The 16,653-nt window shown below is 49.6% G+C and overlaps 1 protein-coding gene across 3 annotated transcripts in view; it reads right to left on the bottom strand.

Annotated features, from left to right (window-relative positions):
• Nucleotides 1–16,248, bottom strand: part of Rbsn (rabenosyn, RAB effector) — a 24,075-nt gene extending 7,827 nt beyond the window's left edge. The window contains exons 1-8 of one of the 3 annotated variants that reach the window (XM_015495053.2): nucleotides 16,105–16,248; nucleotides 12,964–13,279; nucleotides 8,738–8,878; nucleotides 6,203–6,303; nucleotides 5,432–5,477; nucleotides 5,176–5,337; nucleotides 4,054–4,295; nucleotides 2,753–2,823 (exon numbers count right to left, since the gene is read on the bottom strand). In XM_015495053.2, the coding sequence (XP_015350539.1) occupies nucleotides 2,753–2,823; nucleotides 4,054–4,295; nucleotides 5,176–5,337; nucleotides 5,432–5,477; nucleotides 6,203–6,303; nucleotides 8,738–8,878; nucleotides 12,964–13,111 (911 nt within the window). In that variant the 5' untranslated portion in view covers nucleotides 13,112–13,279; nucleotides 16,105–16,248. Of the gene's footprint in view, nucleotides 1–2,752; nucleotides 2,824–4,053; nucleotides 4,296–5,175; nucleotides 5,338–5,431; nucleotides 5,478–6,202; nucleotides 6,304–8,737; nucleotides 8,879–12,963; nucleotides 13,280–16,104 lie in introns of those variants that run through there. The other 2 variants (XM_048787157.1, XM_015495054.2) reach the window with 2 other exon arrangements.
• Nucleotides 16,249–16,653: the final 405 nt, after the last annotated feature.

Genomic DNA, 16,653 nt, shown 5'->3' with positions numbered 1-16,653 from the left:
AAAAAAAAAAAAAAAAAAAAAAAAGCAGCAGACCTCTAATGATTAGGATTGGGGTACTCAGGGTGAGTGTGATTCAGTGGCAGAACACTTGCTTAGCAAGCTCAAGGCCCTGGCTGGGGTGGATTCCCAGAACCAAAAAATAGAAAAAAATTTTTTTTAAATTATAAAGGCCTGGAGACCCTACAGTGATTTTCCTACCTCTTTTTATTGTCTCCCCACTTTTTTTGGGGGGGTGGGGCAATCAGTGCTGGGGACTCCACCCCAGGGCCTCATGCCCACTGGGTGAGCCCTCCACCACCGAGCGTCCCCCAGCCTCCTCTCCTTGCCCACCTCTTCTGCCCTGTAGCTGGAGACAGGAGGGAAGAGCAGGGAACGGCAGGAGAGCCCTGAAACAGCAGCAGTCAGTAAGAGATGAGAAACACAAGGGAAGGGAGGTTTCTTGCACAAACCAGCCAGGCTAGCCTCTCCTATTTCCTAAGTAGGACATTTGCAGACTCCAAAGTCAGGAAACTCCTATGGACCACAGTGGAAAAATTCCTTTTTCCTTTTTTTCCTTTTGATTTCTGAGGTGGGTCCCGCTGCACTGCCCAGGCTGCTTCCAACTCCTGGGCTCAAGTGATCCTCCTCCCTCTGCCAAGTAGCTGGGACCACAGGCACACATCACCGTCCCTGGCTTTCGTTACAGGTGAGACCCACACAACAGGCTTATTGGAACATGGCCACCAACATCAGGAGGGAAAGCCACACTTGCACTCTTTGTATTTGGTGAACACTGTCAAATATTGCTACAGTAAACATCCAAATGAAAACATGACTTTGTTCTAAACCAGGTGCATCTGCACTGCATGCAGGAGCCCAAATGGGGCAGGCGAGCAAATTCTGCATATCATGACCTCAATCGCTCCTGCAGGATGGGAAGCTTCTGGAACCTGATTCCAGGGGCAGCACCTCAGAGGCCAGCCCCCACACGAGCCCTGAGGAGCAGCACCTTAAGCAAGGAGGGGCCAGGGCATGCACACTTTGTTTGCAGGCCACCCAGTGCGTCGCTACACACTGTCATCAAACAAATGGGCAAGGCTGAGGTTCAATAAAACTTTATTTATAAAAACAGGGGGCAATAACAAAGGTTGGCAAGACTGTGGAGAAACTGACAGCCTCACCTGTGACCCATAGGAATGTAAGCTGGTGCAGTCACTTTAGATAACAGCCTGACAACTTCTCAAAATGTTAAACACAGAGTTACCATAAACCCAGTGGGTGCCAGGCAGGGCAGGCGCCTGTAGTCCTAGCTACCTGGGAGGTGGGACAGGAGGAGTGTTTGAGTTCAGGGGCCCAAGGTCAACCTGGACAGCACAGTGAGACCCTGCTCAAAAACAATTTTTAAATAGGAGCTGCGGCTGGGTGTGCTGGAGCATAGCTATAGCCCAGCGGCTCAGGTGAGGCAGGAGGATCACAAGTTGTTATTTTTTTAATTTTTTTTTTTAGTTGTTGATGGATCTTTATTTTATTTATTTATTTTTATGTGGTACTGAGAATTGAATCCAGTGCCACACACATGCCAGGCAAGTGCACTACCACTGAGCTAAAGCCTCAGCCCCTGATCACAAGTTTGATAACAAGTCTGATCACAAATTTGATCAGCAACTTAGCGAGGCCCTGTTTTAAAATAAAAAATTAAAAAGGCTGGGGATACAGTTCAGTGGTAAAGCACTCTGGGTTCCAGTTAAAAACCAAAAAACCTGGGATACAGCTTAGTGGAAGAGAAATGCTTAGCGTGTGCCAAGTCCTGGGTTTGTTCCCAAGCATGAAAAGAAAAAGAACCTGTATGTGCATTATTCATGACAGTTGAGAGTGGAAAAGAATGGTCAATGGGATAAATAAATGTGGTCTACCCACACTGCCTTCACACAAAAGAAGTGGACTACTGATCCACACCGCCCCATGGGTGAATCGTGAAAGCACTGCACCCTGTAAAGCCAGACATAGAAGACTGAACGTCTGTGATCCTACCTATATGAAATGTCAAAAATAGACAAGTCGGGCTGGGGACATAGCTCAGTTGGTAGAGTGCTTGTCTTGCATGCACAAGGCCCTGGGTTCAATACACAGCACCAAGAAAAGACAAATCCACAGAGCCAGAAAGTAGATGGGTGGTTGCTGGGGAGAGGGGCTGACTATAGGGGTGCAGGGCTTCTTATTAGAGCAAGGAAACCAGTTAGGACAGTGGTGGTGGCTGCATAGCTTAGTGAAAGTGCTAAACATTAAAGTAGTGAAGTTCACGGGGTGAACATCTTAATTTAGAAAAAAGAAACAGGTGTTGAGCTAGATGTGTGTGTGTGGGGGGGGGGGCGCGGGGCTGGTCAGCGAACACCCGCTCCAGGCCCTGCCCTCAGCAGTGCTGCCTGTCCTCCAAGGCCACTCCCAAACCTGCTCCACCGGAAGAGCTGGGTCACCCATACAACCCTGTGCCTATTACAGAGCTCCTGTGATGGAAACGTGTTCCCACTGAAACGCAGCAGGAGGATCTCTCACAGCTGGCCACAGAAGAGCAAGGCTACAGTCAAGACATCCATTTGGGGGACAGGGCTGTCGCTGGGGGTACTGTGCATGCTTAGCGCACACCAAGCCCTGGGCTTCATCCCCGGCACCAAAAAGCCAAAAACACAAGAGAAAGCTTGCCATTTTCCATTGCTTTAGAACTGACTAGAAGGGCAGAAGATGGGTGCCACTGAGGGGGGTGGGGGAGGCTTACTTTAGTGAAGCCGCCATCCTGATGTACTCGGGGGCCTTCTGGTCGACCTTCTCCATGCAGAGCCGTAATTTCTAAGGACAAAAGAGAAGAGGTGAGCGCAGCTCTCAGGATCCGCCACCCCCACCTCGGAAGCCAGGCTGCCATCAACAGAGGTGGATGCAAAATGCTCACTTTTCAAAACAAAGACTTTGACTTAGCATGTGCCAAGTCCTGGGTTTGTTCCCAAGCATCAAAAAAACTAACAAAAAACTTTATGGTCACCAGTTTCCTCACAGACCTACTTTCCAAGCAGAAAAAAATCTCACAGGAAGGAAAGAAGGTGCAGCTTTTGACCAGCTGTTTTTGGAGCGAAGCCAGGCTTCCAGGGTAAAAGCCACATGCCTAGCAAGATGGCGCAGAGGGAGCAGCTGCTGTGTGGGCTCTGGTAGACGACATCCGGCAGCAGCCAGACCCCAGCACAGGGTGCTGCCACGGCGCTACCCGAAACAGGAGCAAAAAGCCCAGTGGCTGTTTGAAAAAAGACAAAAGATCATGGAGTCCGCCCACAGGCAGAGGACGCTGCATCCAGGGCTTAGCGCTGGGTTCGGGTAATACAACTTCCAGTAGCTTGAGGATTTACAGCCCTGTGACCTTCAGAACTGCTAACAGGGACACTTCCACCATCATTAGACAAAAATAAGCTGTGCCCCTGCTAGACTTCTGCACACGCAGCTTCCTCTGCCGGGCTAAGCTCCTGTCCCCTTCCCTCCCTGCCGCACCCCCACTGGCTGGTCCTTTTCAGCACATGGGTCTCAGCTGGCCACAGGAGGCTGGCCGGTCTCCCTCCCAGATGTTCCAACCTGTGCTATCTCCCCTTCAAGTGGACCTCTGCTAAGGACGTTCTGGGATCTGGTGGTGGCCAGAGCTGGGGCATTTGAAAGGACTTGGCAGGGGACACTTTTAATCACTGGGCAGTAAATAAACCAACCCTAAAATCCTGCAAACTCCATCGAACCAGGTCTAAAGCCCCCGGCTGAGGCCCCCGCTGTTTCTAGAGCTCCAGCTTCTGCCTCACCCACAGAATCCGGCCACCACCTCCCGGCCTGCCCTTGGACCACCACCCTCCTGCTTTTCCATGGGCAGCCACAGGTGGCGGATAGGTTGGGTGCAACACGCCCGGGTGACTGACCCGCCCAGGGCCCTAGCTGGGAATCCTACATGGCCCCTCAGCAGGAAGTCAAGATGAGTCAGGGCACGACTTCCAGAGCACTCTCTAAAACCCCGAGCCTGTGCGTGCCCAGCGCTGCACTGCCCGCGGTCACCTCGTAGAGCTTCACGACGGTGGGCGTGTGCTCCTTCTCGTCCATCTGCTGCTCCTTCTTGAGCAGCGTGTCCTTGCAGTGCCCGCAGCAGCGGATGCGCTCGTCATCCTTCTCGTCCATCACGGAGCTCACGCTGCTCAGGCTGCTCAGGCTGCCCCGGCGCGAGCCGTGGACGCTGTTGGGGGACTGGCTGGGGCTGGTGTGGGTGCTCAGGGAGTCCTTGCTGGCGCTGGTGAGCTTGTCTGTAACCACAGAGGACAGGCGTGGTGACCCCGTGGCGGCCAGCCATCCCCCGCCCAGGACCCCTTCCCCGCCGTGGAGGACGGGGTAACAGGTGTAACAGCTGTCCCTGTTCCATGCACCTGCCCTGGCGATCTGCGATCCTTTGCGGGTAGACACTGTGTCTTTCGCCTGCGCCCTGACCCAGCAGCAGGGCCACCGGCTGCAGCTGCCAGGAAAGGCTGGTTAATGAGCCCAAGAGAAGAAGAGCAAGTGTCCTGAGGCAGCCCAGGTGGGAGAAGGGGCTAGTGCCACAGGGAGGGGGAAAGATCAAGGCCATGTGGGTCTGGTGGGGATGACAGCTGGAGGGAGGAGGCCTCGGCTTCTGCCCTGTGGACACCATGGCCAACAGTGCACACAGACAGTGGAGCCTCCAGGGGTGCCAATCACCCCACACGGTGCAGCGCCAGCAAGATGACTTCAGGAACTTTGTGTGCTTGTGTGACACCAGGGACAGAACCCAGGGCCTTGTGTACGCCAGGCAAGTTCTCTGCCACTAAGGAATGTCCCGAGTCCTTTTTATTTTTGGAGACGGGGTCTCAGAAAATTGCCTAAGCTGGCCTCCAACTTGAGATCCTCCTGCCTCAGCCTCCCAGGTACCTGTGATTACAGGCCTGTGCCACTGTGCCCGGTTCCTACCTGATCCTTTATAAAAAAGTTGCTCTGTTACAGACTACTGGACCCCTGGCCAGCAACACAGAGGGCACCAGGGACTCAGTAAGTGGACACACGAAGAGCTCATGGGTCACTAAACAAACAGGTCCCATGGCCCTGGTGGTGACTAGTGAATAAGCTAGTCCCAGCAGCACACGAGCGCCCGGGGCCTTCCCCCACGTCACGTACTTGCAAAGGGAAGGCTGATGAGCTCCATGCACTTCTTGCACATAATCGACCCGCAGAGGCGGCAGTGGTGACGGCGGTTCCGGATGCTGAACTTACTCCCACAGTCTGGACAGAAAGGGACATCCTGGTCATTCACCCAAGGCACCACAGACTTTTCTATTGCTTTGGGGAGAACAAAGAAGAAAAGCACAGCATTTCAAACACAGATCTGGTCAGGGAGAACAAAGAAACACAAAGAACGCATAAAGTCCCTTACCTCGAATCTTGGCCGACTCCGTGTTCATCCTGTCGAACGCAGTGAGCTGAGCAGAGAAAACAGGGCCAGGCGGAATCAACCAGGTGACGCACACACTCCCCACCTGCCCCACCAGTGCATCAGGCTCCAGTCACATTTGCAATGCTCAAGTCTCGTGGGTCATCCCCAGCCCCAAAGTCATGTCAGCCATTTAGCACGAGATGCAGTTCTCAATTCACACCTAGAAGGCACCGCCCTGCCCATGACCCTCTTCCGGTCTCTTCTTTGTCCCATTTGAGCAATAACCAGGGTGGGCACGGATGGGGCTGGGCGGCTACTGAGAGCAACAGGGGCTCCTGATTCCCCATTCCTTGTGGAGAATCCAAGTGGCCACATAGCTCTGACCTACATGAAGAACTGAGCCTGTGGTGGCCACCAGGCCCAGCACACAATCACAGCCCTGGTCGCTGCCTTTCTGTTCCCCACCAGACGACACACAGTGTGCTGCACTGAGTGACTGTGCCCGGGACCCCAGGAAGGGAAGGCTTCCTGGCAGCCGAGTGGGCTTCAAAGGTGGGAACAGGAAGTGGGTGCATGAGAGTCTGTCAGCCTGGGCCACAGGAAAGGCAGCCCTGGCTAGAATTGTCCTCCATGTCCTCTGCACCTCTTAGGACAGCCACTTCTCTGCCAGTATCAGATGTATGTCACGTAGACAGGGTACAGAAACGTGGGCCTTGTCCCCAGAAAAGTTGTACTTGCAGAAAAAAAGTGTTTCAAAACAACAAAATTTACCTTCTCTAACCTGATTATTAATTTATTGACTTCAACAACGTAGTGGTCGATTCTGGCAGCTCGATGTTTTTTGAAGTCAGAAAGATGGCTCCTCACAGCACCTGGGGGGAAAGGGAGAGAAATGACCTGTACCTTCTCCGAGGGAGCCTCTCTGCCTCCCTGCGCAGCCTCGGTGAACAGCAAAAGCAAGTCAAAATTCGAGGATTTGAATTTGAACTCTAGGATTTTTAATTTTGACAAGAATTAAAGTAAATGGGAAGAAATTTGCTAAGATGTTAGCTGTGGCCCTTGGAAGCTGTAAAGTTCCTATAGCATGAAGCCTGAGACAACAGCAAATGAGAGCTGGGACCCCGGGGCTCGAGCTGCAACTCTGCTCCGTGCTGCATGAGCCTGGACGAGTCCCGCAACCTCCCTGAAACTCAGAGGACTCATCTGTAAAGCTGGCGTAACAGCAGGATCTACTTCACGGGTTGTTACAGAAATTAAGTTCAAATGTATAAAATCCTTAGAATATGGACTGGCACATGAATGTTTGTTAAATAAACAGGGCAGTATCATTACAGGTGATTGTTGTTTTTTTATGGTGGTACTGGAGATAGAACTCAGGGCACTCTTCCACTGAGCTGTATCCCCAGGGTCTCACTATAGTGCTGAGGCTGGGCTCCAACTTGCAATCCTCCTGCCTCAGCCTCCCAAGTCACAGGGAAGACAGGCGTGCACCACTGCTTCCGGCAAGAGAACACATTTTTATTCATCATAGTTCCCATGTGGACTACAGACAGATCTCTTGAACGTATTGTTCCTGTGTGACCTGTTGTGTCCTTTGACCAAGAGCGCCACATGCTATACTCTAACCAGACCCCTGTCTTTTCTTCCCTTCCCTTATACTTTAGCATCTAAATACATTTTAGATTAGAATTCTTGGCAGTAGCTATAAAAATTAACTTCTAAAATTTGTCATGCCTTTGACCTTCCACAATTTGTGACTTCCTTTAGTTGCTGAAACAAGTAAGTTAACCAAAAAACCATCCTGGTAATCGGACTCTGGCATGAAACAAGGTATCACAAAGCTAGTAAGAATTCATGCATCTGGAATTTCTCCTGCATGATTCTAACTGACTTTCATATATAACTCATCATTACACATGTATACTTTTTTTGTTTCGGATTTTTGTTTTCTGTATTGAGGATCAAATCCAGGGCCTTGCACACTAGGCAAGTGTTCTATAACTGAACTACATTCCCAGTCCATTTTTATCTTATTTATTTATTTTTGTTGCCGAAGATTGGATCCAGGGGCGCTTAACCACTGAGCCACATCCCCAGCCCTTTCTATATTTTATTTAGAGACAGAGTCTTGCTGAGTTGCTTAGGCCTTCTGCTGAGGCTGGCTTTGAACTTGCGATCCTCCTGCCTCAGCCTCCTGAGCTGCTGGGATCACAGGTGTGTGCCACTGTGCCTGGCCACAGCCCTTTTTAAAATTTTATTTTGAGACAAGGTCTTGCTGAGTTACCCAGGCTGGCCTTAAACTTGCCATCCTCTGGCTTCAGCCTCCTGTAGCTGGGATTATAGGCATGGACCCCGACTACACCCAGCTCTGTATACTATTTTTAAAGCAATTTTCTCTTGCAATGAAAATGTTTCCCCTCTCCAATATGGTAGCCTCTAACCACATACAGATGCTGAACACTTGAAATGTGGTTTGTGTGGGGTTGAAGAAGCGACTTTTGATTTTATTTCAGTTTAATTTATTTAAATTTAAATAGCCAGCTGTGGCTAGTGGTTATCAAGTTGGACAGCATGGTTCAAGGACTTTCCTCATCCAAAAAGACACATCTGTAGAGGCACTATAGGGACACAGTACCCGACCCTGGGGAGATATCCCTTCCTCTCTTAGAGCCTCAGTTTCCTTATCTGTAAACGGGAATGAGCATCTTCACCCACTCCACCTCCCCGGGCTTTTGTGAAAGGTGACCAGGATCATAAAAATGAAAATAAAACAAAGCACTATGAAGGAATCGATATCCTGTTCTGGGTCAGAAAATATTTTATTACTGATCACCGTCATTCAACAGTTAAAGGACATGAGAAATCAGATAGTTCAGCTCAGTGTTTGCTGCATGATCCTTTTGGTACCTGCTGTATTGAGATATAATTTACATACATAAAATTCACTGTGTCAGGGGCTGGGGCTGGGGCTCAGTGGTAGAACACTCGCTTAGCATATGCAAGGCCTTGGGTTCGATCCTCAGCACCACATATAAATAAATAAAATAAAGTTATTGTGTCCAGCTACAACTAAAAAAATAAATATTTTTTTTTAAAAATTCACGATGTCGGGTATTTCATGTTTTTTAGTATATACCCAGAGCTGTGTGACCATCACAAGAAACTGAAGAATGTCTTCATCCCATGCCCCCCCCAAATGATTACCCTTCTGGTTTGCTGATGCCTCCACGGCCTCAAACCTTACAGAGAACATAGCAGGTGCTACGAGTGGATGAGTGAAGGACGGACAGACGGACAGGTTCTTACCAAGCTCCTGGGGCTCCCACATGTAGGGATCAACCCCTCCGTAGCTGAACGACTCATATCCTTGGGTTCCTGAGTCTGCTCGCTCGTCCCCTTCTCGTTTCAACAACTTGTTCTTTGCTTTCTTGGCCTTCTGCACGAAACCTTGAGAATGGAACAGACAAGACAAGTGAACCCACGAGGTGCACCCAGAAAAGAGCCAAGGGCGATCTGAAGGCCAAAGTCACCTGAGTAGTCATCCTTGTTGAAAACGCACGAGAAATATCTGGACCCCAGAGGAAACGCAGCCAGCACCCAACCACGCCTGGTCAGCGCCAGCACGATGCTGGCCCACGAGGCCCACTGGAGGCATCACCTGGAGCTCACCACCTTGGACACCTGAGGCCCGACAGCAGGAGGGGTGAAATCTCACGTGATGAGGATCCAGGCTATCGGAAGGGGTATTTTCCTGTCTTCACTGGATGGTGATTATAGACATTTTTCAAAATGTTGACTTGCACACGTAAAAACGTGTATAAAACTGCCTCGATTACAGCTTTTTTTGCTCGCAATGCGGTGGATGGAACCTGGGGCCTGATGCAGGCCAAGGTCAGCAGCCTGCCACTGAGCCGTCCTCCCAGTCCCTAAGTTTCTTCAAAGTGCCATTCTTCAGTACTCATTGATCCTCCCCAGGGATCCCTGAGGGACAATTCTCCAGGATAGGACACCACCCAACAACAGCCCTGTCGGGTAACTGGGCGGAGCGTCCTCCCTTCCCACTTCTGCCCTCCCACGTGGTGAATGCATATGTGAGAATATTTCTAAAAAACTTCAAGAAATAGACATAACACCTACAGCAGAGCACAAGAGAAGCAGCTCGGTGAGAAGAGAAAACGAGCCCTTTCTGAACTGAGCCCTTGGATGCACCAGGTGTGACGACTCTGTGGCAGTTCGTGTCCATGGTGTGTAGGGCAGGTGACAGCCCTGCTTACAGAAGACCAGAGGACGTGGAGTGGGGGAGGACCTGCTGCACCCAGGGTCACAGAGCTCACAGGCAGCAGAGCTGGGAGGGGTCATGTCACCTTTCTGAAACCAGAGGCCAGCCCTCCCCAGCCAGCAAGGACACCAACTCTGCCTCTCAGAACAGGGTCTTTGCGGCCTGTGCGAGGCGAGAGGCCCACTTGTTAGAACTGAACAATTCACTAGCAGGAGGAAAAAAGAATCCTTCAGGTCTAAGTTGTTCTTTCACTAATATTCTTAAATCTCGGGTGACTGCTGGCCCTTCCTGCCACTAGAATCTAATAAAAAATACCAGAGAGCGGGGGATGTAGTTCCATGGTAGAGGACTTGCCTAGTGCGTGTGAGGCCCTGGGTTCAGTTCTTGGTGCCACAAAAAAAAAAAAAAAAAAAAAAAAATCAGATAATACAAATGACATCATTACTTGGACACTTAATAGATCAATGCTGCATGCAGTTCTCATGACTCTGGAGTGTTCTGTCACTTGAATAACACTAAAAACACCCCCAGAGCTTTCCAAAAGTCTTGGTAAACAGACACGGAGGAGTTAGTAGTGAAGACACGTGTCTTCATTAGAAGGTGCAGCCCATAAGCAAATTCCTCGATGATCAGACCCCCTGAGATTGCTTTTTCCAACTGGAAAAATACAAGAACTCAAGACACCCTTGAACATGCAGTCAAGTCATCTTCTAACAGGGGAGAGGAAACTGCCCGATGTGGACAAATGGCCCAGCGGACAGGAAACTGGAGTCAGCAAACAACACTTCACTTCTGCAAACCAGGCTGAACTGCGTGAGTTCAACAGGCCCTGAACCATCTGGAAACACAGGAAAACGGCCTGGCAACCCTCCCGGAGTGGCATGACCCTTCCAAAGGGGACAACTAAGAAGGCACCCATCCATGTTTTAAAACCCAAAGAAGAAGCTCCAGGTGATTTTCAACTGCCTTTTCTTCCACCTACTAAATGGGCTGAAGGTGAACCAGGTTTGGGGCTCAAACCCAGAGACATGTTTTAGGAATGTCTAGTTTATCTTAAAATAATAATAATAATAATATCTGCCTCTAAAACCTTACACCCATGTTTGTTCTTCTGGCTTTTTCTACTTGACTAAAAATATAAACTCCATAAAATGTCAGAGGATCAATAGACAAAAATAGAGAAACGGCCTGCTTCTGAAAGGGCTTTTCAAAAACTTGTGGATGCCAATCTTTAAAATTTTCCTTTCCTGAATCCAAAACAAACACATCGGTGACATAAGAATTACTTTTTGACTTAAGGGATGATCATTAGTGCCACGGGAATGCTCAACTCAACCTCTTAGTACTCTGGAAGTAGAAATGAAGGAGGGAAAAAACCAAGAGGATCTTTTTTCTTTCATTTTTCTCTTATGGGGCTGGGAATGGAACCCAGGGCCCCACTTATGCTAAGTAAGCACTTTACCACTGATCTACAGCCCCAGGTCCCCAAGAGGATATTATCTTTAAGTTTCTGTTCACAAGGAACAAAATTTCCAATCTAGGTAGCATTCCCCAAATTCCATATCTGTCACTCCTTAAATAATCTTAAAACATTTTTTCTCTAAAAGTGGGTCACCACAGGCATCTGAGGACATTCTCTAACCTCTCTACAAACTGATGTAACCAGTCTTGGAAATATCATGGTATGTGAATCAGTACGGTGGACACTAACACTGGAAGCTTACTGAAAACCATGGAAGCCCTTCAGTTGCCCAAAGAAAACTTACATAATTAGGTCTTGGGGGGTTTTGTTCCTGTTTTCTTTTGCTGGAAGTTGCAATACATACTATCATTAGAATACAGGGTATTTCATTATCAGTGTTGCCCTGAGGAAAGAGCAGCAGTAGACTTCAGACAGAAGATCTGGGTTCCAGACCTAGCTATGCCAATTCCTGTGTGACCTTCATGAAGTTACTGAACATCTCTGTGCCTCACTTATTATCTGTAAAATGAGAACCACCACCTTCCTGCTGGGTGTTGGAAGAGTCAAATAAAGTAATAATTTATGTGGCAGACACTCTGAAAACTATAAAGCAGAGTGTAGTTTGTTTTGTTTTTATTCCTCCTTATAGTTATGGCTCTGCTGCCTGTACAGCCAGGAGTCACCTTGATAATCAAAGCCCTTAGGATTTGGAAATCACTTTGTCATATTTTTGGACAGAAGTTTATTGTTTGTTTGTTTGGGTACCAGGGATTGAACCAAGGGGCACTTAACCACTGAGCCACATCCCCAGCCTTTTTGTTTTTTATTTTGAGACAGGGTATCAGTAAGTTGCTGAGGCTGGTCTCGAACTTTGGATCCTCCTGCCTCAGCCTCCTGAGCTACTAGGATTGTGCTCAATAAGATCTGGAGTGGAACTCCAGGGACAAAAGTTTGATTACAAGGGGTATCTGATTCACATATCCCACCTAGGATCACTCCTTTCTCTCTACCCAAGAAAGATTATGAATACTGCATCCAGTTTAAAATCTCATGGTCTTAGGTGTGAGAAGCAAGTTAGCTGAGCAGGAAGTCACTAGGAAGCTGAGTTCCAAAGGAGCAGCAACTTATTTGGGGTTAGAACCTGAAATCCAGGAAATATAATAAACACGTGGATAGCCAAAATTATCTTTGAAAAATTCTTTCTCTAACTCTCTATGACCTGAGCCAATGGAAGCTCAAAACCAAAGTTTAATTTTGGGGAGTTGTTTCTCTTTGCTTTTCAACTATGACCTTCTTTTTCCTGGGCTACAGAGGGCAAGGTCCAGTTGAGGAAGGAAGGATGGCGGGAAGGCTCAAATTTGTGACAGACAAATGGTACATAACAAGTCTCCACTTTCACAGCCAAGGAAAAACACTTCTGTCTAAACCCCCTTAGGCTGGGGGTTGGGTAACTAAAATAATCTAGCAAAAGACAAATCACAGTGATTACATTTATTAGATTCCAAGCTAGGCTCTGCTTCACTGTGTGACTTTAGGCAAAGTTCCTAACCTCTCTGTGTCTGGTATTCTCTTCAACAAAATGGGGCTCATAAGCACAAAGATACTGGGAGGACTAATAAAATAAATACACAGGAGACTCTGAACAATGCCTGGCACATGACAAGCACGAGATGCCCATTTGCTACTCTCATTATCGTCATACCCTGGTGGCAACATGGAAGCCCCTGAACACTTCCCATGAGTGAAATTGCTCATTGATAGAATGCAATAAGTAAGGTCCTCGCCTCTTACTTTTAATTTGCCCTCTGACGTCTCGGTCCTCCCCCGAGTGCTCTTCTTCGTAATGTGACTGAAGCTGATAGAAAGACTGCAGGTCCTTCAGGCACAGAGGGCAGAGGAAGCCCTCCCTCACTTCCCCTGGGTCGTCCAGAGAAGCCATGGCAGTGCCCCTCTCAACTCCGGGAAGGCAGAAGTCTCATGCCAACAGGTGGCGTGATTCATCCAAGGGACCAGGGATCCTGCAGCATTAGCTTAACCAAGCAGCACATGGGTGACGGGGACACATCCTGGCCCTGGATGAGGCTTCCTCTCTGGAGCAGGAGGTGACCTAAGAGGAAAGAGAGGAAAAGCTAAGTCAGGCAAATTAGCAGCAATCAAGAGGGTTTTTTTATTCTCTTCGCAGTTCAACAAGGGCACTTCATGTTTGTTCTGTGCAAATTTACAAAAAGAAACTGTTTCTTAAATCCTAAAACCAAGTCACAAAACCCAAGATGTGAGAACATCACAGGACACCAGGAACTCAACAGAGGGGGAAGTGGATTCCCAATGATAAGCAGACACCAAGGCCCTTCTCTTAAAACTCATTCCAAATGGTCCCACTTCATCACTTCTAGGCCACTGTAGCCACTGAGGAAATGTCTTAAGTACTTATCAACAAGCTTTCAGTTAACCCTTTTTCCTTGATAATTTATTTAACCAGGTATATTGAGCCATACTCCAAGGCACACTTGTTCAAAATGCCAAGATGAAAAAGATACAGTATCTGCTATAAAGAAACAAAACAAGCAGGTGCAGTGGCAGAGCCTGTAATCAGGGTGACTTGGGACACTGAAGCAGGAAAATTACAAATTCAAGGTCAGCTGCAACAACTTAGCAAGACCCTGTCTCCAAATTTAAAAAGTAGCCTGTCATCCCAGCAGCTTGGGAGGCTGAGGCAGGAGGATTGGGAGTTCAAAGCCAGCCTCAGCAACTTTGCAAGGGCCTAAGCAACTCAGCGAGACTCTGTCTATAAATAAAATATAAAAAGGGCTCAGGATGTGGCTCAGTGGTAAAGCGTTCTGGGTTCGCTCTCCCACACCAAAACCAAAACCAAAACCCACAAAAATCTCAGCCTTAGCTTGAGGAAGAACATTAGAAGTCTAGTGATGAAAAACAAAGACCAGCCAAGCACAGCATGCGTGCCTGTAGTTCCAGCTAGTTAGGGGGCTATGCAGGAGAACTGCAAACCCAGGAATTTAGGGCAGCCTGGGAAACACAGGAACACCCTGTCCCTTAAGGAGGGGAAAAAAAGGAGGAAGAGGAAGAGCAGAATGGGGAGGGGAAGGAGAAAACTTATTTTTTAATTTTTATTTGCAGAACACTCTCTCCAATGGGCATCCTACATTTAATACCAGCAAGTAGCATCTGGGCAGCAAGGTTAATGTTCTCACTGTTTCAAAAATAAGAGGATGTGGTGCTCCAACAGATCAGGGCTTAATAAGTTACATTTTTTAAAAAATTTATTGGGTCATAGCAAAGTCACTTTCAATGATCACGTCAGAAAGACTCCCAGCCACAAAGAGAATTCAAACAGAACCATTTCATAAAGCTGAAGACTCTCTGGTCCAAGAACCTGGAGCCCTAAATCACAATATAGAGGAAGGAATATGTGTGACCCTCCTATAGATGACTGTAGAGGGCCGTGGAGGAGGGGACTGCATGGATCCTCAAAGCTGAAGGGTGGCAGGAGCTCAGAATAGGACAGACACACACTCACACACACACACACACACACACACACACACACACCAGGTCCCTATTCTTTCCTTCTGGTTAAAAACCCTAGTGACTACATACAGGGTTTTTAAGAGCAGTCCAGGTCTAACCTGTTCCCTCCCCAGGTGGTGAAACACCTGATGCCGGAGCTACTGACAGCTCCTTCCTTCCCACGCCATGAGCAATCATCCTTAACTACCACAAAGCCAACGCCAAGGGCACTCCACCCTGGCACTCCACCCGGGCCACATCCACACCTTTCACAGCTCAGCCCAAACCTCTCTTCCTCAAAGCAACGCCTCTAACTCAAGGAACGGGCCCATCTGGGGTGCACCCTCTCCTTCCCAGCATTTACCTGGACTTTACGATCAGACGTAAACTGACTGAATAACACAAGCCTGAAAAATCTATGAGGACGCAGGCTAGGTTTTCACCCAGGGGCACAGCGCAGGGTCTGGCCCATGCACGACAAAGCAGAATGCATCTCCACGAGGGGATGCATAAATCAACCCTAAAATCATGCAACTGCCTATGCTCCCCAGAGAAATTGCTCAAAGCCACCAAAGAACACAGAGGCAAGCCCCTTATATCCTAAATTACGTAAAATGCAAATGCAAGGCGCAGAGGAGCCAGCCTGGTAATCGCAAGGACCCGGGAGACTGAGGCAAGAGGATGCGCAAGTTCAAGGTCAGCCTGGGCAAAGGGGCAACGGGGCGAGAGACCCTGTCTCCAGATAATAAATAATAATAATAATAATAATAATAATAATAATAATAATAATAATAATAATAAATGAATAAAAAGAGCTGGGGAATGCAGCTCCGTGGTAGAGCGCCCCTGGGTTCGATCCCTGCTAAAGCATCATCATCATCATCATCATCATCATCATCGTAATGTAAAAATAGAACTTTCCTCTCCTGCAACTTCACGTCCTGCGCCAGCGTCCCCCTGTCCCCACAGCCCCAGCCCCGGGCGCCAGGACTCACGGGCGCACACCACCTGAAGCCCCGAGCTCCACACGACCGCGCCTCCACACGTCGCCTCCACACACACGTCGCGGAACACTCACGGTCGTGGGGCAGACGCGACAACGCCACGCACCGCCGAGGTGCCACCCCAACGCCTCGGCCGCATCCCGCCACCGGAGAACCACGCCGACCACTCTCGGGGGGACGGCCACCCCCCCCCCGGCACCCGTGCACACGCCCGGGAACCCGCACCACCGCCCCGAGCCCCGCCATCCCCCCGGCGGGACTCACGGCCCGAAAACCACGGCGCCCGCCAAGGACGTCACACCCACCGCCACCGCAGACCCCGCACACCCGCGCTGCCCGGCCCGTCTCCGTTCCCCAGCCGAGCCCACCGCCGCCCGCAAGCCCAGCCCAGCCCCTTCAGTACCCCGCCGGGCTCTCGCAGGCACCCCAGGCCCGTCTTGTTCCCAGGCCCGGGCTCTGGGCCTCGGAGGTCCTCCCTCACAGAATCCCGGCCGCCATCTCCATCGGCTGCTCGGCGCTCGGCAAGCGCGCCTGCGGCGGCGCCCAACCGGAANGCGCGGGAGCCGCTGGCTTCTGCGCAGGCGCCGACCCAACGCGGGCGTGGGGAGGAGTTGGACTCGCAGATTGGACGTCCCAGGTTCACACCGGCGACGCCTTAAAGCCAGCCGGTGCCCTCCCCTCGGTTGTCCAGATGGGGAAAGGAGACCTGTGGTACTTTGGGACTTCACCGATGAGTGGAAAGGATTGGGTGGCCAAAGGAGTCTTTAGCCCCCAACTTCACCCCAACTACGGTTCTAAACTGAGAGAAAGTCCCTGACAGCTAGGGACAGTAGGATGTCGCCAGACCTGGCGTAGAGCCAAGTGCGAATGGAGACCAGGAATGAGAATGGGGGGAGGGGGTGCCCAGTGAACGTGTCCAAATGTAAGGGACATCTGCAGCATTTATAAATGA

Source organism: Marmota marmota, unplaced genomic scaffold (assembly GCF_001458135.2).
Source record: "Marmota marmota marmota unplaced genomic scaffold, marMar, whole genome shotgun sequence".
In the NCBI taxonomy this organism is placed as follows: Eukaryota; Metazoa; Chordata; class Mammalia; order Rodentia; family Sciuridae; genus Marmota; species Marmota marmota.
The sequence above is the reverse complement of the archived record's forward strand: the minus strand, read 5'-3'. Positions and strand labels throughout refer to the sequence as shown.